This window comes from Fukomys damarensis, unplaced genomic scaffold (assembly GCF_012274545.1).
Source record: "Fukomys damarensis isolate Sample0158 unplaced genomic scaffold, DMR_v1.0_HiC HiC_scaffold_5, whole genome shotgun sequence".
Classification (NCBI taxonomy): domain Eukaryota; kingdom Metazoa; phylum Chordata; class Mammalia; order Rodentia; family Bathyergidae; genus Fukomys; species Fukomys damarensis.
This window is the reverse complement of record NW_022900917.1, coordinates 23,002,460-23,024,068: the sequence shown is the minus strand read 5'-3', so window position 1 is coordinate 23,024,068 and position 21,609 is coordinate 23,002,460. Positions and strand designations below refer to the sequence as shown.

The following is a 21,609-nucleotide window of genomic DNA, read 5'->3' as shown; positions in this document are numbered from 1 at the left end:
GCCTGTGGGTTACAGTTTGGCCTCTTTAGTTATTTATGCAGTTATAGATGTTCACCTTTCTTTTTGTGAGTTGTGTTAATGAATCAGGATAGCCTGATGTGGGACTATTTGTTTTTCAGCATGGTTCTTTTGTGGCACTTTGCATAAACAATATACTAAAGAGTTTTGTGTAGAAACTTTCTTCCATTTTATTTTCTTGTGAGAAAAACTGCAAGCTACTTTAGGACTTTAGAGATCTGTTATAAGATCTCACACTGAAACAGAATCAGATTTAGGAATAATTCTGGACAACTAATTCTACATACACATGATCTAGTTAGTGTAATTACTATGGTTGGAAGTGAATTAAAGTTTCTCTTGCTTTTGAGCATCATAGAGCCCTACCCTGTTAGGAATGGTGCTTTGTTCTTTGCCAGGGTATTGATCGGTGCTGATCCTGCAGTGTTGGAAATACTTGGTGATTGGAGCATAGTTTACACTGAGTTATTTCAAACGTGAGCTTTGGAATAGTTCAGGTGAGAAAATCTGGTGATGATAATGTAAATTTGAAGTTGCTTTTAGATCACTAGGTGCCTGAAGGAGAATAGCTAAACTCAGCATGAAGAAACAGGGCAGAGGACATCATAGAGGTCTTGACCGTTGAGTTAAAGAATCTAGAGCAAGATGAATTAATATGTTCTTGAGAATTTTCACTCTTTAACTTTAATTCTTACTTCTGTGTTTTCACAACTAATCTTTTTGAAAGCTCTTCAGACTGATGAGAGATAAAGAATATATCACTGATATCCCTTGGAACATAAATTTATATCTAGGATAAAAAAGAATCTTGTTGTGTGTGCTAGTCAGCTTTCTGTTGTTTCAATAAATGCCTGAAATGATCAACATATAAAGAGAAGAGATTTACTTTTGGCTTCCAGTTTGAGAGGTCTGCCCAAGTCAATTGGCCCTTTTTCCAAACACTCTTGCCCAGTGAGCCAGTCACAATCTTAATAGTGTCAGGTAGGATGCATTTTTATCACAAGAATTCAAATTTGGCAGACCAATATGTTCAGCAGTCAATTCTGGCACTAGAAATCCTTACTGTCAACTTGGAGAAAAACGACCCTTCTGCCTGCATTCTGCTCCTAGGTGGGGATTGCAGTTGGGGCTCTGTCCCTTCTGCTACTATGATGTCTACTACAACATTTCTACGGAGGCTATGCCTGGTTCTATGCTATGAAGAAAATTCAATTTCCTGGTTTGAATAGGTGAAGTCTTCATCCATGCTGATGTTCTGGTCTAGTTGGTGTACTAACCTCAGTGGAACACTTTTAGGGAATGATTTGACTCAGATATAGGAAGTGTCAGCTCTGCCCTATTATGGGAACATAAACTTATAACACTTTGATTTTGAATTCCCCTCAAAGGCCTTAGGTTAAAGGTTAGGTCCCCAACCCACTTTGCTGTTAAGAGGCGGTGGAGCCTTTAAGAGGTGGTACTTAGTAGTAGGTCTTCTACTTATTTGGGGTGCAAATCTGAAAAGAATGAGAAATGCTAGTCTTCTCTTCATTTTTTTTTTTTTTTTTTTTTACTTCCTGGCCATGAGGTGTGCAACTTTGTTCTGTGTACTCTGAGGTGCCACCTAGCCACAGGCCCGCAGATAAAAGGGCCGACTGACTTAGACCTCTCAAACTGGAAGCCAAAAAATTCTCTCTCTTTATACCTTGATCATCTTAGGCATTTATTACAACAGAAAGCTGACTAGCACAAGCCCATATAACAAACTCTACAAAGCTTTTTGACTTAGACCACTCCTTTTCTTCTAGGTGAAAGTTGTTAACCAGTTTCTTCAGGTGAAGGGAAATCCTATTAAGATTTTCCCTTGGTACTGAGTTCCCACCTAGGATTTTACTGGTCCACATATTCAAAGAAAGTCTCTGGAGTAACTTTCATGATTCTTCTAAATCCCTAAAAAGATTTAATTTAACCACTTATCTAACTTTTCTTACTTCCTTCACACAATACTCTACTTCTCCCTTTGTTCTTCAGAATTTTTTTCTTTTGTAATTCATATACTTCTAATAAAACTTTCCTTTAACTTACGGTTATTTTTAATGAATTTGAAATATATTTCAATACATTCTTCTTCAGTTATATTTTGAATAAAATGTAACATTTTCTCTGAGTTAAGTTTTAGCTGTGGTGATTTTATTAGCGTCTGTACAGTCGAACACTAGTTGATAAGTCTATTTTTTCCTAGAAAGGAGTAATGTAGCAAAAAACATTAGAATCGGAGAAGTCCAGATTTAGATCACAGCTCCAGCCACAATCTGAGCAAATGACCTAGTGTTTTTAATTTCCAGTTGCCTGTTTTGTAAATTGATGATAATTACACTTGATGGAATCCAGTTCAAAGCTAAATGCCTAGAACACAGGTGTTCATTAAAAGGAAGTCATTATTTTTCTTCCTACTCATGAATAGCTGGACATAACAAAGTATAGATTTTTTTAAAGTACCTCTTAAATAATAAATACCATTTTTCCCTCTATTGAGGACTCTTAATCAGGTGAAAAATTAAATAGCAAAATGGGGTTATATGTGTCTTAGTGCCTTGAAAATCAAGGTGACCTGAAGATTTATAAATTAAATATTTTTACTCTTAATGAAGGGATTGAAATTCTTATCAGAACTGAAGAAGTGGTGTTCTTGATTTTTATTTATAAATATTTCTATCGATTCAGCACAAAATCCCATGAGCAGTTATAATCTCATTTAATAAATTAGAAATAATGCTGGCCATAATATGTTTAAAAATAAACAGGAACAATAATGCCACCAGGGTCACTCTGTCTTGGGATCCTGACTCAATAGTTAAATTGTTTTTCTCTTGTTATCCTTCAGATTCAGATAATTGATTAATAACTTGGTTCCTCACATAAATAAGAGTGAAACTTTTAATTCTTTAGAATAGAAAAACATTTTTTAAATTGAGAAATGATGAAGTATCTTTTTGTTAGAAGAGATGTTTTCCCCAGAAGGCATAATAAAAATTAGAAAAATTCCTATTTCATATTAGCACATGTGGATTTCTTTGAGATGGTGCCTGTAGCAGCCTATGATAAACTTGGCAAAGCTAGTTTCACTGGCATGGCTTTATATGAATTCTGTTCTCATAATTATGCACAGTTCTGTGCATTAAATCCAAGAGCAAAAGGCAAGTTTGCCAATATATTCAACCACCCTTCTTTTTATTTCTTTGCCTTAAAATAGGGAATTTCAGTCTAGAAAACAGTTTCATTTTCACCCAAAACCCTGAAGTATAAGCTAAGTGCTTTTCTAGTTTGGACTGCAAAGCCTGTGAAGCAGAAACCAAGAATGTTAATAAAGTGGGATTGAAACGTCAGAAGGAAATCAGAGCTGATGAAACATTTTCTTTTATAGAGGATGAGATCACAATTAAATATGTACAAATGAAGTTTATATGTGTAGAACAAATCTTCTTTGAAGACATAGGCCCTCTGGGATTTCTGAATCAAGAGCACGCGTTGGTGGTTTATGAAAGCCCACATTTCCTCTGCAGATACTGTGCCTTTTCCATGGTGACTCACAGAGCTGTTTCATATACCTTAAAAAATAGACAAAATAAATCAAAAGGGAGGGAAATGGAATGTTCATCTGCAGATTGATTCAATCAGTGATGCAGGGAATAGAAAATGTAGCAGGTTTAATTTGAATATGGAGCAATTATATGGAAATTTCTAACAAAGGTTACTTTCAAATTCTAAATCAGACAGCAAATTTTTTTTGCAACTCAACCATCTTGGGCTAAGTTCTTTCTATCCCCCACAATTCACTGAAAAATGCATCACCGCAAAACCCAGTGCTCAAGTAATTCAAATTAAACTTATTTTTCTAAACAAGGGATGGCTGGATGCCACCTGGGCCTTGGCATGCTTGGTTGGGTATTTGGTCCAAGTGAGTTTCGTGTACCCATGTTGTTTTTAGCTGTTTAACATACCATGCTTCCCTTAGACTACTTTCTGGTCTGAGACTTAAATTATATCTTGAAGCAATAGCAAATGGATTCATTCCCAGTGTGAGATACTGTTATTGATCAGAAATTTAGACATAATGATATAAAAACTTATAGAATACTGTTTTCCCTCTACCTTTTGAGGTTTTGATATTAAATTGAACATTCTCTTTCTTTCCATCTCTCCTTTCTTTCTGCCTTTTTCTTTTCTCTCTTCTCTTCTCTTCTCTTCTCTTCTCTTCTCTTCTCTTCTCTTCTCTTCTCTTCTCTTCTCCTCCTCCTCCTCCTCCCTCCCTCCCTCCCTCCCTCTGCCCATCCCTCCCTCCTTTTCTTCCTTCTTTCCTTCTAACTTCATTCATTACTTTAGGAAGGGAAGGAGTTTAAGGGGCTTGATTTGAACAGTGCCTATCCTGAAGTATTTATTGATGCAATGAAATGTAGCCAAAGTTGGTAGGAGACATCAAAATCTTATGAGCAGAACTTGTACAAACATCAGTTGTAAGAAGATCTGAGATGGGTCTGTGAACAGAAATCTGGATCTGCTAGGAATTTGAGTTAAAATACAATCAACTTGAAAGAAAGTTGAGGTGGGGAAAGGGCATGCCTGTGGCTCAGGTTTGGAGGCTTCAGGGATGTGAAAGCTGCCTTTAACATTCAACACAGTAATCTGGGGATATTTTCTGAACTACACATTCATAGGAAGAGATTAACATGCATATTTGACTAAAGAACCAAGGAAACAGATTTATTCAGCAAATATGTATTGACCAATGTATAGGCACTGAAGATGCAACTGAAAAGTAATATCCTTGTTCCTATGGAATTTATAGAAATGCTGAGGAGATTTTTGAATTAGGGTGGGAGGAGAGAAACACAAATAGGCAAATTAGACACTCACAGCTGTTAATGAAGGAAATGGTGGTGTGACTGATGGTGGCAGCATGTTAGGGTGAGAGAGTGAGACTGTTTAGATAAGGTAGGTAGAGGAGCCCATTCTGATAAGGTGGCTTTTAAAATATCTTGTTATGATTATTTATTGATATATGTTTGAGATATGTGATGACAGTTTTAAGGAACTGGTACATATATATTGCGTCTTGATGATTGTTGATCATTATTTCAGAAATTCTGTGATTCTATTCTAGCAACTTCTGCAGTTTGGCTAGAGATCAGACCCTACATATGTAGGTAGTATTCGTTACAAAGGTTTGATAAGGAGATACACCAAGAACTTCTTCCCAGGAGCCGGCTTTAATTTTGACATATCCATAAGCAATTAACCTAACCTCTCCAAGCCTTGTTTTCCTCTTACATTAAATGGAAATAATAATGCTCACTTTGTAATAATGAAGTTGAGTCTCCACATATAAGATGACAAGATGGTGACTGCAAGTGTTAATTCATTTACCTTCCACATAGTGATAAAGTTTCAACAGTTTCCCCATCCTTTCTTCCCCAACCTTTGCTGTACCATCTGCCTGTCATAAGAAACAGTGAAAGGTCTTCAGAATTCAGGGCAGAAAAAAGAAATTAAGGGATGTGCCCTGTAAAGATAAACATAGATTTTCACCAGATATTCCAAAATGCAATGAGATAGATTATGTATTATATTTTATTCAATGGAAGTCTTGATAGTAAATATAATGAGGAAAATAGTTTATTTTAGTGATAATACCTTAGCATGTTTTAAGAATACTCTTCTGGAAACAAAAACGATCCATATTTTTAGATATGTATTTTGGACACAGATTTTGCCAAATATATTTTCAGACTTAATTTTGTACATAAGTCAGCAAATAATGAATGTTACCATTTTTTTCTCCTGGAAATAGTCTTGGTTTGTGTTTGTTGATTGACTCAAGATCATATTTTGAGAATTAAGATGAGTAGCTTGCGGATTACTAATTTGTATTTGCTAGTAATATAGTATGCTGACATTATGAAAGCTTTCTAATTTTACTACCCTGTTTTCCTCTCTAATGAAGTGAAGTCTTATTTTTGATGGACTTTTAGCACAAAGGCAGCATAGGAATTATAAATAGTAATATGAAAGGGTTCACAAGTTGTTCTTTGGCATAGAAATACGCAGTGTGATTAAAATATATGGTGATGGTGATGTTTAAATTTAAAGAAAACATTTAGTATAAGACATATTGCCATTAATCTCCCTGAAAACAGTCTCCATAACTTCAGATATACTTATTCCACCATTGTTACCACATTCTGAAGCAGCTCTGGAAGTCCTCTTTTGTGAGTGTCTTTCTGAGTTGTGGTAAAAATACGGTGAATGCTGCTGCTGAGTGTCTCCCAACAGAAAGGGGGGTACATTGTGGTGTGTCCTCATCCAGGTCATTCACGGGGTCGGGCACCATGTAACCTCCTGCTTTTCCTCAAAGTGAAAATGACCATGAAAAGTAAATGTTTGGAATCAATTCAAGACATGAAGGCAGCATAATTAAAGACATGAAAAAGGACTTCTGAAAGTGAGTCAGAAAGTGTCAAGTGATGGGACAAATGTGTTCAAAGGGGAGGGGGGAGTATTAATGGCAGTGTTACTGTAATGCATTTTTAAAGATGTAAACCTCCACTCTATTCTGTGATCATACCTCATATGTTTGAGCATCCTTTGTGGTCCTTTATGGGCAGTTCATTCTTACAACTGAAGGCTTACTGATGGTATCATTACACATTAAGTATGTTAAAAGCATTTTTTTCCTCCTATACATTTTATCATATTAACCAGAATACCAGAAAGTGTTATTTTGGTTAATGGGATTTTCTGGATGAGTACTAAGCAGAAAGTCCATTAAGTTAACACTTGTTAATATTTTCTAAATGTGTAAGCATTTTTTTATGTATCATGAAGATTAATAGAGTGAACACATTAGACTTTTCCTCTTGTACAGCTATTTTTCTTTCTTTGTGGTACTAGGGATTGAACCCAGAACTTTTGCACTGAGCTACATTCCCAACCCTTTAATTATTCTTTCTTTTGTGATAGACTCTCACTAAGTCCCTAAATTGCCCAGGTTGAACTCAAACTTGTGATCTTTCTGCCTCAGCTTCTCAGAGTGATGGCATCATAGGCACAAGATACCGCACTGTCTCTTCAAAGGTGTTCCTATATGCGGTCTTATACAAACTTCAGTAATAGTTATGTAATGAAAAACAATAGTTATGTAATGAAAAACACTGATTCCCAAAAGGTGTCTGTTTATTTTTCTCAAATAAATACCAGCCTCCATTATTCCTTCATTCTTATAAAATTTTAAGTTATTGTTTTATTAAACTTAATTGTTTAATAATCCAGGTATTTATGCCAGATTGACTATAACAAAGAGGAATTGCTTGAAATTTACTGTAATGGTAGCTTTACTGTTTAGGTTAATATCTTGTACAAGATACAACTTTTAATAAACATGTTGAATAAATGAGTAAATGGTAACTAAGTACTGACAACGATCAAAGAGTCTCTATCCTTCCTCTCTTAGCCATTCTGCTTATTCAGGGTAAAAATCTGTTCAATTTAGATATTTATTGTTATTATTACTATGTTAAACTAGAGTACTCATTCATTCAACAATATATCTTTTGAATATCTATTATATCTGTTGAATATCTTTTGTCTTCTAGATACTCTTATAGGAATTGAGACTGCATCAATGTTAAAATAAAATTACAAAGAATGGCCAGATCATTATATAAATATATATTGTATGTATGTAATAAAATTACAAGGACTGGCCAAATCAGATAAATACATTATATAAGTATATATTGTATGTATGTATGTATGTGTGTGTGTGAAATGTCAGTTAAATGCTTCAGAAAAATCTTACCTAAAATAATAAGTAAAATATATGTTATGGAGAAACATTTTTCATTCTTTGAAATACGTCAAACCAGATAGATTTTTATGTATATCAATATTTTCTATTTTATGTCATCATAATAAATGGTCAATTGAAAGAATTAGTATTTAGTCTCAAAGTGAGCTGAACTCCTATTTTATCAAGTAGACCAGTCAGTTTTGATGAATGGCTTTCTTATTTATCCATACAGACACAAATATTACCTTTGCTCCTCTGAGATCTAGGAAGCAAATGATGATCCCCAATAGGAATTTTTATCTACTGGAGCTTAGTGCATGACAGTATATACCGAAAATTGGCTTTCTTGAAGCAATGAGGAGTTTGAAGTGTGCTTAGGATACCCAAAACTCCATTAAGTGTGTGTCTTGTCTGTCTCCTTGTCTCTGTCTCCACGTGCTACCCATCTCCTCTGAGCCTGTTTAGCTTGTGACTTCTGTCTGTGGGTCCACGTGACAGTCATCACAAGGACTCCTCCCCAGCCTGCTTTTCTGTTGTGCTCTTTATGCTGGCTGTAATGAGTCTCTGCTCACCACCCGCTCCGTGTTCTTCTGGATCATTTTGTACAATGTGCTTTGCTTGATGAGCTATAGTTTAATCCAGACAGACAATAAAAACCTTACGGGTTTTCTCATTCCTGTCATTCTGGGGTGATCATTTTTATTACTGCAAACACATGTTCTCAAACTACACATTACAGAAAATTTGGTATGGCTTGGGAGTTCCACATATTTCTCTTCTTTCTTTCTTTCTTTGCTTTTCTTTTTTTTTTTTTTTTTTTTTTTTTTTTTTTTTTTGTACCAGGGATCAAACTCTGGACCTTGCGCTTGCAAGGCAGGTGCTAGAACCACTGAGCTAAATCCCCAGCCCTCTCTTATTTCTTATATAGGCACTGCCATGGTATAGTTTTAATGTCAAGAAAAAAGGCATAAAGAGTAATTTTCTAAGTGCATTAAAACATTTTGATATTTGGCCTTTTCTTGACAAATCATCTGAATAATTCTCTCAAAGTTATCCTCAGATAAGCCATCAGAAAGTTAAGCATTTTGACAAAACTGTTTTGACACTCCCCTTATCCCCATCCTCTATGGAATGTATTTCACCAAGTAAAATTTTGTATTTTAATCCTGGGCTTTGGGTCATGAGTAACAATAGAAATGGGGCTTGTTCCTTCACTTATAGGAATGCTGGGAACAACTACCATCCAAAACAGAGAGAAAAAGAATTATCTGCATCTAAGATAATTATGATTTTGTAGTACCTAATTTTCTTTCTAAATGATTGGAGTAAAGGAGAATACTTCAAAGAAAAATAACAAGAAAAACCATCTGATCTCTCATTTATTTTTTTACATGTCTGATAACACAACTGGCGCTTTGCTGTTGTTGTTTTTTATTCATAAAGAGAAGTGGCATTTGGATAACCTGTCATTCATTACACTGGTCTCTTTCATGGTGAGGCTCTGCTTTTAACAGACAGAGCACATTTTCTTTGTTTGAAACTGTTAGAATGTTAATGATCACATTTAATAGGTGGAATTCAGTCTTGGATAACCTAGTGTTCCCGTTTACACCAAGTACATTCCCGATGTTTGGACCAACTGGGCTAAGTTGGTGATAGAAAAATCAATGAGCAGAATTTGAAGAGATGCTAATGAATATCACGTATATACTGTTTTTTGCCATAGCCTATATAATATTTTGAGTCAATATTTTGGGTTGTGGTCAAATTATATTTGAGATGCTTAATAAGGCAACAAGCTAGATTACTATAAGAAAAACCTATGTGGTAAAATCAAAACTAATTTTTTTCACCTGAAACAAAACTTGAGAATTCTTCTGTGGGCAAATGGAAATGAAACAATAAAATCCAGAATCAGTGGGTTAAAAAAAGGCATGTCGAAGATAATTAATAATCAAGACTTTTAAAGTTATGCAAGTGATGTTTCTTCATAAGAGAGAATGTAAAAGATACTGATAAGCATGAACATTTTATGCTGGGCTATGAGTCATATATGTGTGTGTGTGTGTGTGTGTGTGTGTGTGTGTGTTTGTTATTTTTGTCGTAAATTTTATCTTATAAAATATGTGTTATTAGTGTTCTGCCATAACAGATGTCACAGATTAGGTGACTCTAACAACAAAATTATTTCTTATAGCTTTAGAGGCAACAACGCAATTCAAAATCAAGGTGTTAGGAGGTTCGATCTCTCATTGGCCTACGAATTGCTATCTTTTTGTTGTGTTCTCACATTATTTTTTTTTTTTCTGTGCATTTTTCCATGGAAGCCTTAATCTTTTCTTATAAGGACACCAGTCATCTTGAGTTAAGGGTCACCTGTATCACCACATTTTAACTACCTCTTTAAAAGTACCATACTACCTCTTGAAGAAGTCACATTTTGAGCTTCTAGGGACCTCACTATATGAATTAGGGAGGCATGCAACTCAGCCCAAGAAAATCAACCAATACACATTTATTTCCAAGTTTCTTTTCTACTTATCACCATTATCAGAAGGGTCTTTCCACAACAAAGATAAATTTTATCTAAAACAATGTGTTTAATGAATGTACATTACTGCATGTATTTATGTAAAAATGTGAATTGAACCAGTTACCCTTGGGTCTACTATAAATGGTTTTAATTTCTTTTTCTGCTCTGAACATTGCTTCGTTGAATATCCTTATAATAAGTTATTTTGCATGGGCCTGATTATGTTCATAGCTTAATTTTCTTGAAGTGGAGCTGCTTAGGAAATAGAATATTTCAACAGTGTTGGGTAAGCTTTATGCGATTACCACAGTACTGTATCTGTTTAAAATTATTCAGTAGTATAGAAGAGTTCACAGCTCTTCTTCCAAACTTCACCAACATTAAGCATTACCATTTAAAAATCAATACTTTGACAAAAGATGCTTTTGTGTTTGACTTTTGTGTCTATATTTCTTTGATTACTACTTTGGGTAAGCACTTTGTTCATAAGTTTATTATTTCTGTTTGTTTTGTTAATTATCTATGTCTTCTGTCCATTTAAAAGTAATTTTCAATTACTTCATTTTTTTTTTTTTTACATTTGACTCTTTCATCTAGAATTTATTTTGTTTTGCTTAATTTTGGTCCCAACATGTTATACTGAATAATCTTTCCTGTAGTAACTGTTACATGGTTTTAGGCATTAATTTTTTTTCTACTTTTGCTCATATATTTTAATAGTTTCATGTTTTAACTTATACATACTTATATTAGTATAAATACATGAATATTCATCTCTTTAAATACTATCTTTTTTTTCTCATTGAGTTTATTGGTACTTTTTAGGTATACAGTACAGTACATTTACATTCATCATTGCAATCTTGTACTTTTACATGACAGATCTTGGTTCTCATTTTTTACCCTTACCCCTGCCCTCCCTTCATCCCCTCCTCCCTTCCATATTTACAAATACTTTATTTCCATTTTTTCATTTTCTCATATTTTTTTCTTTTCCCTTATTTCCTTTCCCCTACACTTCCTACTTGCCCTACGCCTTTTGTCCTTTTCTTCCTATTTCATATTGTCAATTATACCATTAGGATCTTATGTACAATTATAGTTTTTCACACCAGATTTAAATACTATCTTATTTATCGTTATATATTTAATAATCTACATGAATTTGAGAATCATTGTATTAGTTTTCCAAACAACACAATTCAAATTAATTTTCTTTATATTAAAAATTCATGTAGATATAGTATTGGATTCAGGTTATTAGTGCTCAGTTTACAATTCTTTAAAATCTTGCCCTATCTTTTATATGCCAGTAGATGAGATGCTTATATAATTATCAACATGACCCTAAATAGTCAAGCAAAATATTATTGGCACTTAGTTGATTAAACATAAATTTTCAATTTCTACAGAGGACTTTAATTTTATTCTTTTCCTCTACATTACATTTAAATTTATTTTACTTATCCTTTTTTGTTCTCCTTTTCTGCCAAGTCAGATTAGCCCAAATGAAGAGCATAGAATGTCCAATATTAATGTAGTATACCTTCTTCCTAGGCAAATTATTTGATGATAACAGAATTTCCAGTAGGACTGCTTGCTTTTAAAGATAAACCACTGTATTGATTTCATGAGTGTGCTTTTGGAAGTCAGACACTCCTCTCAGCATATTCAATGTTCTAAATTTTATAAATGTGACCTTAATGCAAAACATTTTCACCAGGCTCTTTCCCTTCAATTTCTTTCCATCTATACTCTGGCCAATATTTGTGTATCTTGTTTGGTAAGAGCTTCCCCGACCTCTTGTTCCCCTAAGGAATGTATTTCAGGGTGCCTCTTCGTGTTTATAGCACCCTATTTCACTAATGCATTGTGTTTTTTTTTCAGCTTTAATTAAGTTTATTGGTACATTTTAGGGATACAGTACAGTTACATTTATTATTGGGATCTTGTACCTCTCCATGACAAGTCTTGATTCTCATTTTTCCCCTTACCTCTGCCCTCCCTTCACCCCCTCCTCCCCTCCCCATCTACAAACACTTTATTTGAATGCATTGTTTTTAAGAAGCAATTGCTATAGTAGACTGTGACCACGTGACTATTGAGGCTGTATCTAAGTTGTTTGTCATTAGAAACCTAACACCCACAGAATATGTGGCAATAAACAAATAAATGCTGAGGGGCTGAGAATATGGTAATATTTTGTGTTAACAGCTCTCTCCTTCTTTGTGTATGGCTTGTAGGTTCTGGAAATTCTCTTGTATGAGAGTCTTTAGTTGTATTGTTGTGGCTGCCTCAATGTCCTGAAAATCAATTTTAAAATTTTACTTCTCATGGTCATTTTGACTTTGGGGAAGAACCAAAAGTTGCACAATGCCCGATTCGAAGAATGAAGTGGATGAGGACCCACCACAATGTTTTTATGAGCCCGCCTTTCCATTGAATGTCACTTGGCAGCAGCATTCACTGTATTTTTTATCACACCTCCTTCAGATACTCAGGAAATAAGACTTCCGGAACTACTTCAGAAAGTTTCAAGAATAGTGGGATAAGTGTATTCGGTTAGGGGGAGTGTTTTGAGGAGGATTAATGTCAATGTGTCTTTACATTTAAAAAATTAAAACATTGACTATATATTTCAATCACACCTCATATGTAGCTTTGCTGTATTTCAGCAGTAATCACCCCTTTTATTCCCACTTTTCCCGTCCTGCAGTCATTGAGGCATTTTTATGAAAAATCTTTGAGTTTATCTGAGGCCAGATGTCCATGCTGGTATATTGGGAATGCCCCTAAATTTTGTTTATGCTCTTTTTCATTACTGTAGATTTATGCATATGTCTTTGAAAACATCAAGTCTGTCCAACTGGAAGCCCTGCTCTTGTCCTTGCTGAGTATTGTGGTTCTTGTTCTTGTTAAAGAGCTGAATGAACAATTTAAAAGGAAAATTAAAGTTGTCCTTCCTGTCGATTTAGTTTTGGTAAGTATGAAATCAACATTTAGCTTTCTGTTGTACTGAGCCTGCCAGTTGGAGTAATCCACAGATGCTTACTACTATGTCTACAGCAACCCACAGATACTTCTGTGTCTCATTAAAGAAGGGCTAATTTGCGTGGCTATACATTAATGTAAGAACAGGAAACATTTTGAGTCAATAATTTAAAAAAGGAGGTACACGTGTTTTCAATTTATGCAGCATTTCTCATATGCTTTTAATTTTTTATATAAATAAGAGAATATAAAGCCTAAGATCTTATAAGGAGACATTTCTAAGGGTGATACTCAAGATTTCTGGCATGATCCTATATGAAGCAGTAAAATGTCATACCAGGTCCTATTGATATGACACCTTTGTTATATTCATAGAACTATTTTCAATTAGCAAATGTCCATGAGTAACTGGTAGCTTTTTCATATTTTTGTTACTGACCTAATTTTGCCTTATCAAAGTGAGGCTCATGATTTTCATTGGTCAGGATGGTTCTTTAAAATATTTTTTTTGTTGTATTTGGAATATCAATACATTATATCTTGATCCTAAGGCTTATGCTATTAAAATCTGTGTTTTGAAATTTTAAGAGCCTTTAATAGGAACTCTTAAAGTATTCAACTGAAAATGAAATGTTAGTACAATCATAGTCTACTAACTTATTTATCATTAATTGGCTTTAGTTTTTTAATGGTTTTTGTGTTATATATGTATATTGCAAAGAATGTCTAAATTTCATCCATAAAATAAATCCCCTTTATAATATTAAATAGTATAGATCTATGTACATTTATTAAAGCTGCAACATTGAAATCTGCTTCGGAAGTATATGACACATTTCTTTAGCTCTAATATAGAAGGCCTTTCCCAATGGCTAGCCAATGCATGATGCCATTTTCCTGGCAGTGGGTTAAGATACATATAACATATGTAGTCTGTGTGTGTATATTTCAAATATGTTATAAAATCACAGAGTACTATAGTTATTAGTTTTCACAGTTACAACTCTGAAGTATATCATCTCATTTTAAGGTCCTGCAGGTATTTAAAAATATCTTTTTATCTTGAGAAGTTATATAAGTTTCATAAAACCAAACACTGAAAGCCAACTTAGGGAAGAAGGCCTTTGAGCTATTAATAAAACAATTGCTATTCTCTGCAACATAAGTAGGAATTACTCTTAAAATAAGAGGTATTCTTTATACAGTCTGATAATTGCAAGACCCGAGGCAAAACATCAATACAAATCCATATACTTCAAAGTTATAGATCAAAATATCAAATAAAATAGCTTCTGGTTTTCTACACTGATTATTGTACCTAAGTAATGACCTGGAAAACCAAGTTAGGTAGAGAATTCTCCTGCTCTTTTGAGCTCCATCAGAATGTGAAGTTTAAAGGGTGCCAACTTATAGGTTTGTTCCTTCCCATCCCCAACTCCAGCTCTATCCTACTGTGTTGGTCACCTTTCCTATTGCTACTCAAAATATCAAGTACCTGAAATTTAAAGGAGAGGTTTAATTTGACTTGTGGTTTCGGAGGAGTCAGGCCATGGTCAGCTAGCTCTGAGACAGGAACATCATGGCAGAAGGATGTGGTGCAGCAAAGTTGCTCAGTTCCTAGAGTTTGGGAAGCAGAGTAGGGGAACAGTGCTAGAGAGGAAGGGGCCAGGCACAAGATATATATCCCAAGGTCACTCCTTCAGGACACACGCAGGCACACCCAGAAGTGTTCTTTACTAATCTCCTAATAGCTCCCAGTCCAATCAATTGACATTTAAGAACTATCACACCCACACCCACAAAGGGATTCATACACCTACATGTGGATGTCCCTATCCCAGGTTTAAACTCCAAACACATTGTCACTCTACCACCGCAGCTACCCCCTTGGTCTTCTTTGGGACATAAGGAAGATGACTTACAAGCAGATTGGGGGCCATTTGTGCAGAAATGATAGAATCTTGTGTAGTCAGGATCAGCAAGATTGGAGCAAGTTTGAGTTGGGTACATCCTCCTGCCCCTACAAAGCTTCTATTTAGGGGGATGTTTACATTTAGATATCTGATCCCACCTACGGCAGGATCCTCTATTGCCAGGGATTAGGGACAGTACAAGCTCTCTCTCTCTCTCTCTCTGTCTCTCTCTCTTATATATATATGATACTGAAATAATGCTAGAAGGGACCAATGACTTAACTGATAAAGAATTTTTAGTTATGTTAAAGAAGCATGTCTTAAGACACTGTCTAAAAGATTAATTCAGTGACTTAGAAAAATATTATTATTATATCTAACGTTTATGCAGTTTAACAGTATAACCTGGTAATTTGTTATTTTTATTCTCTTTTTTAAACTCCTGAGGGATGTTTTACTTATAAAGCCCATTTGATATTTTGGAAAATACTACACATTCAATTAGACAGCAAATGTACAGAAAGAAAAGCACTACAAAATGATATTAGTGGGCATTATTATTAAAATTTTCTTATTTTGCTAGTCTGATTTTGTTACTCTTTTTGTCTGGCTGTGTATATAATACATTTGCACTTTAATTAAATAATTGATTTATCTCTTTTAATAGATAAGCCATTCCAAACTGACACCATAACCATATGAAATTACTAGTAACTATTAAAATTATCAGAAGAAAGAGAAGAAAATGAGAAAATGGATAAAAAAAACTATGGTTATATGGCTTGTAAAACAAAAGCTGAACTGGCTGTTACAAATTTTAATGATGATTGTGGGTACAGGCAGAGAAACTGTGACCCAGAATAGCCCATCAGTAACAGAGTGACACAGTAGCTAAAATTCCAAAGCGTTGTTTCAAAAGCACTTGGCTCAATAACTTGCGATGCTTTACTTCAATAAATAATTAAAGATCAAAGTTAAAAAATATTCAAGGAGACTGTAAATCATAATTAATTAGCATCATAGTTTAGGAGTATTAATGCAATATCTCAAATTCTTAAGGGCCTGTTGTCATGAAGAGAAAGTGTCTGGTCTTAGGAAGCATTCCTTTATGTCACAAATGACAAGTATTTAGATTGGATTTGAAATCTTCACTCACACACAAGCATACACTGCCCCCATATTCTGTATTTTGTTTACCCTCAAAACTGGATAAAAGTAGGTTAATGTAATGAAGATACTGCCTGATATCATCTAAATTTGAGATGATAAATTATTAAAATAGTTTAGAAATGTTTGAAAGGTCAGTAATAAATTGTTTTTCTTTTTTCAAATGAAATCACACAGATTATTGCAGCATCATTTGCTTGTTATTGTACCAATATGGAAAACACATATGGATTAGAAGTAGTTGGAAATATTCCAAAAGGGTAATGTAGTCTTTTTAAATATATTACTTGTTTGTTTGTTTTTAATGGAGGATGAGACTGGGAGTAGGTGGAATATGGATTTGTTTCTTTCTGGCATGTATGAGACAAAATTCTAATTAATTTCTATTATAAAATGATTGAAAAAAATACTACTTTTGTAGGAAAATAGTAATTTACCAGGGACAGCTCCATGTGTCTAACTCAGTAATGGAGAATTCACCTATTTCTAAGCAAATTGATTACTATTTTATGTGGTATTGCTTTATGTAAAAGATTTGGACAAAGAAATTTACAAAGATATTACTTGAAAAAATTGAGGATATTGAATTTGCAAATTAGAAACGTTGTCTGGAATTTGATCACCTCTGTTCCCCCCACATATGACTGTTTTCTTTTACTTAACTCAGGATAAAGGTATCATCTGAAATAACAATCCCACAGGCTGTGCTTAATTACCAGAGGGATGACAGAGCAGAGAAGGCATGGCCCCTCTCCTGCACACGGCCTTGCTTTGGACCCTACGGGTCTTTAACAAAAGAGGAAATGTTCATCCTAATTGGGAAAGAAGTCATTCCAAATACAAGCAGAAAGAAAATGAAGGCAAATCATGGAGAAAGGAGTTTTATTTTTATGGACTAAGTATACCAATACAGATAAATTTTGATCAAAGTTAACATTTTTTGGATTCCCTAAAGTTTTATTGTCCAACCCCCAGTTTTGGCTTTTAACAACATTAAACTAGAAAAAACAGTAGAAATGTTCTTAGGAATTAAAAAGCTAATAATAAAAATTTGTCTTTACTAGGCCAGGTAGATATATGTTAATGAAGACTGTTTATATCAACTTGAATTTTTCTTTATTGTTTCATCTCAAGTCAGTTTTTTCTTTGGTCAAATTGTATTAATTAAGCATACTCAGTTTTCATGAAGCAAAAGTTCTACTTTGAAATAGTTTAGGGCATGTAATCATACAAAACAGTTTGTCTTGGGGATAAATATAGTAAGTGGGTATATTAGCTTTCCCATAGCTGTGGCACAATGCCAAATACCCACAATTTAAAGAGAAGTTTAATTCGGCTCACGGTTTCAGAGATTCAGTCCATGGTCAGCTGGCTCTAAAACAGAAACTTCATTGTGGAAGAGATTGACAGAGCAGAGAGGCTTAGTTCATAGAGGCTGGGAAGCAAGCTAAGGGGGAACAGCACCTAAGAGGAAAGAACGAGGGACCCACACCTAGTACCTAAGGTCACACCTCTATGATCCGTGCAGACATAAACCCTCTGTGATACTACCAGAAGCGTGCTCTACTGATCCCCAGGCAGATCTCAAAACCAATCAGGTTGATCATGACAATGGGTAAAAATAATCTCCTTCATCTTCTTTAATTCTCCTTTATTTTGAATAATTTTTCTGGACCCATCCTCATAAAGAATCACAAAAATGAATATGGCTTTCCTGAGTTTGAATCCTAGCTCAGCCAGCCATTCCCTTTTTGATTTTAGATGAGTTACCTAATCTTTCTTAAAATGTTTTCTCCTACATACTGTGGTTATAGTGGTGCTTTTTGAGAGAATTAAATGAAATAGCTAAAAAGAAAGGTCTAGCATTATACTTAACACTAGACATTAAATCAGTATCAACACACTTTTTTTCTTTTTTTTTTTCTACTTTTGCCAGAGGGAATTTTTTGTTTTTGTTTTTGGTAAATCTCCCAAAGAATCATTAGGATACACAAATGATGATTTTTAGGCTTAAAGTGGTTTTCAGAGGACAATAATAAAATGGCTGGACATTATTTGTGAAACATTTTAAACAGTTCTTGAGACAAAGAAACAGCTAAGTGTGGTGCTATAGTTTGCAACAGAGTTGGAATCTTTCTCCATATTTTTTTAAACATATGTAAGCCATGGTTAAGTATACTGTGAAAGGATTGAGTTAAAATTGCAATTGAGATAATGAACTCAAAGGCAAATTTAGAGATTAACTCAAGAATTGTAGCTCACAGTAAAGTAATGTTTGTATACAGTACTTTCGTATCCAAGGGAGGAAATATATCTCAAATATCTACCGAATAAATGTTTGGAAATGTTCGAATGAGAGAATGTTCCAGATTTGCTTTCATTTCCCATACAGGAAATTTTTGTCAAGTCAGAGTTTCTTCAGAGTAACCTGAATTCTTCAATATGAATACCAGTTAGAGTGTGGAGCTGTCCCTGGGGTGTTTCTTATAGTTTTGCTTTCCTGCTAAATTATGTTGAAAACACGGGGCTTCTCAAGGGGAGGCTGCTGGGTTTCTTCTGAGTGGTTAGTTTACGTATTCTCTGTAAACTTCGGAATCATTATCACAGTTGAACGTATCACCGGTTGTTAGGGAAAAGACACGAAGGTTTATACTTCTGTATGTCCTTCTCTCTCACAGAATCCCTCCACCGCGAGCTCCCCCAATGAACCTCCTCTCTGCAGTAGTCACTGAAGCTTTTGGAGTCGCTCTTGTAGGCTATGTGGCCTCACTGGCTCTTGCTCAAGGATCTGCTAAAAAATTCAGATATTCAGTGGATGACAACCAGGTGCCACAGCCCCTTTTCACTCCTGTCCTACCATTGTCCTGTGTACTCTCAGATGCTGGAGAGTTGAACCTTTGAAAAATATGACTTCCCTAACTGTATGGCAATACATGGGTTCATACTACTTTTTTAAAATTTAATTTTTAAAAAATTTATTATGATTATTTTTTGGTACCAGGGATCAAACTTGGGTCCCTGTGCTTGCAAGGCAGGCTGCGGAACCACTGAGCCAAACCCCCAGCCCTACATTTTTTTTTTTTAAAGACAGGTATTCTTTGGTTTGTATCTAGGAGAGAATGAATTCAAATGTATTTATCATTGGATGCTAACTTCAAAAATTTATAAAGTTCAGATTAGACTAGTTTTACTTTTCTTAGTAAGGTATTGCAGATGTGAAGATTTAGTCTTAGAATACATAAGGGTGTAGATGGTATTGCTTTTCTCCCTGAAATATTTTTCCAGTGTCTTGCTTCAAGCCTCATACAGGTCCAAAGAGAAGCTGCAGTATAATAGTTATGAATGCATAACTACCTGTGTGCAAATCTAACTCTAATACGATGTCCTCTGTGCCCCAGTTTCCTCATCTGTGAAAAGTAGATTTGTTCATTCTGAGTATTACATTGAGCCATATTATGTGCCAGACAAGGGCCTAGGTACAAAGATACACTGATAAGCGACACAGACCAAATCCTTCTTCCTCTTGAAACTTCTCAGTGGCTTCCCATCATACTCAATAAAAGCCTCGTTATATTGGTTTATAAGACTCTCCATGTCTAGCCACTATCTCATTTGCTGTTTGGCTTTATTTCCCTTTTGTATTCTGTACCACACAGCTTTTCCTTGAATTCACTAGTCTCAATTCTGGCTTAGGGCATTTGTACTTCTTCTGTTTTCCTGGAAATATGTTCTCCCAGATATCTGCTTATATCCTTCATTCATATTTTTCAGGAATGCCTTTGATAATCCAAATTGCACATTCCCAATTTCCCCTGTTGTCTTCTGCTTTACTTAGCATATTTATTTTGTTTATTGTCCTCATTCCAACATCAGACCCACAGATAGGTAAGAGTGGGGAGATTTGTTTGTGCTTACTGACAGCAGAAGCAGGCAAACTGTTAGGCAACCTTTGTGATAGTTCAGGTGAGAGGCGATGCCTTAGACCAGAGTGTAGCAAGTGGGTTTTGAACCAGATGTGGATGCCATCTGGGCAAAGGCAGGGTAGAGGTCAAGAATAAGTTTGAAGCTCTGGGCCTAAGCAACTGGAACATGAGGTGGGGTGGTAGAGATCTGTAGCTTGGGCTGATAAAGTGCAAAAACCTGTTAGTCTCCAAGTCCAGATACTAAAAAGTAGCATCTATATGACTGCATAATTCTGAATTTCAGAGAAGTGGTCCAAGCTGCACATATGAATTTGAGAGTTCTTGATACATACTTGGGTAGCTACAGTGTAGATAGAGAAGAAAAATGGTCCAATATTTGCAATTGGTTAGATAAGAAAGAATCACAAAGGAAATTGGGAAGAAGTGGCCCGTGAGGTTAGGGGGACACCATAAGAGTATGAGGTCATAGAAGCTAAGTGAAGGAGACTTTAAGGAGGAAAAAAAATAGCAACTGTGTCAAATGACTCTTTTAGATCAGATAGGATAAGAACTAGCCATTGGATATAGCATTGTGGAGATCATTAGTGGAGTGCTTGGAATAAAAGTGTAATTGTAGTGAATTAGAAGATAGGGAAGTTGGCCACGACAGCATAAATACATAGTGTTTCTTTATAAGAGCACTACAAGTATTGGAAAAGTATAGTGTTTAGAATAGTTTCTTGCTTTATTACAAACACTCAGTAAATGCTTACTATTTTCCTTTTAATTATTAAATCTCAACTGGTGAGGAGAACATAAATTAAAACATCAGCAAGCATCATTCTTTCACAAGTTGTACGTGTGGAATCTGAAAGTCCACTGTGATTAAGAAGTGATATATTCTCCTATCATCAATCTTGCAGGAATTTTTGGCCCATGGCCTCAGCAATGTGATTCCTTCATTTTTCTTCTGTATCCCAAGTGCGGCTGCCATGGGAAGGACTGCTGGCCTGTACAGCACGGGAGCAAAGACACAGGTAACTCAGCAGGGACAGATGGACAGCAGAGGCTCCACTCTCATCCTTGCAGAGTAGGAAGAGTGAAGTTCTCTGTAAAGCCCTGAAAATATTTCCATTTATGCACTGTTTTCTAAATGGTTTCCCTGACATCTTTTTCTCTCTTTTTCTTTCTCTCTTGGACCCCTCCCTTTTCTCTCCTCCTTCCTACAAACGGTCCTTCCAGAGACTGAGTGATTGTCAG

At 35.1% G+C, this 21,609-nt stretch overlaps 1 protein-coding gene across 9 annotated transcripts in view; it reads left to right on the top strand.

Annotated features, from left to right (window-relative positions):
- The window catches only part of Slc26a7 (solute carrier family 26 member 7), a 223,662-nt gene that overhangs the window by 84,565 nt on the left and 117,488 nt on the right, over positions 1-21,609 (top strand). For 8 of the 9 annotated variants that reach the window (XM_010611993.3, XM_019205705.2, XM_010611987.3 and 5 more), the window contains 4 exons: positions 13,204-13,356; positions 16,625-16,707; positions 19,126-19,273; positions 21,273-21,386. In XM_010611993.3, the coding sequence (XP_010610295.1) occupies positions 13,204-13,356; positions 16,625-16,707; positions 19,126-19,273; positions 21,273-21,386 (498 nt within the window). The remainder of the gene's footprint in view (positions 1-13,203; positions 13,357-16,624; positions 16,708-19,125; positions 19,274-21,272; positions 21,387-21,609) is intronic. The other variant, XM_010611994.3, reaches the window with a different exon arrangement.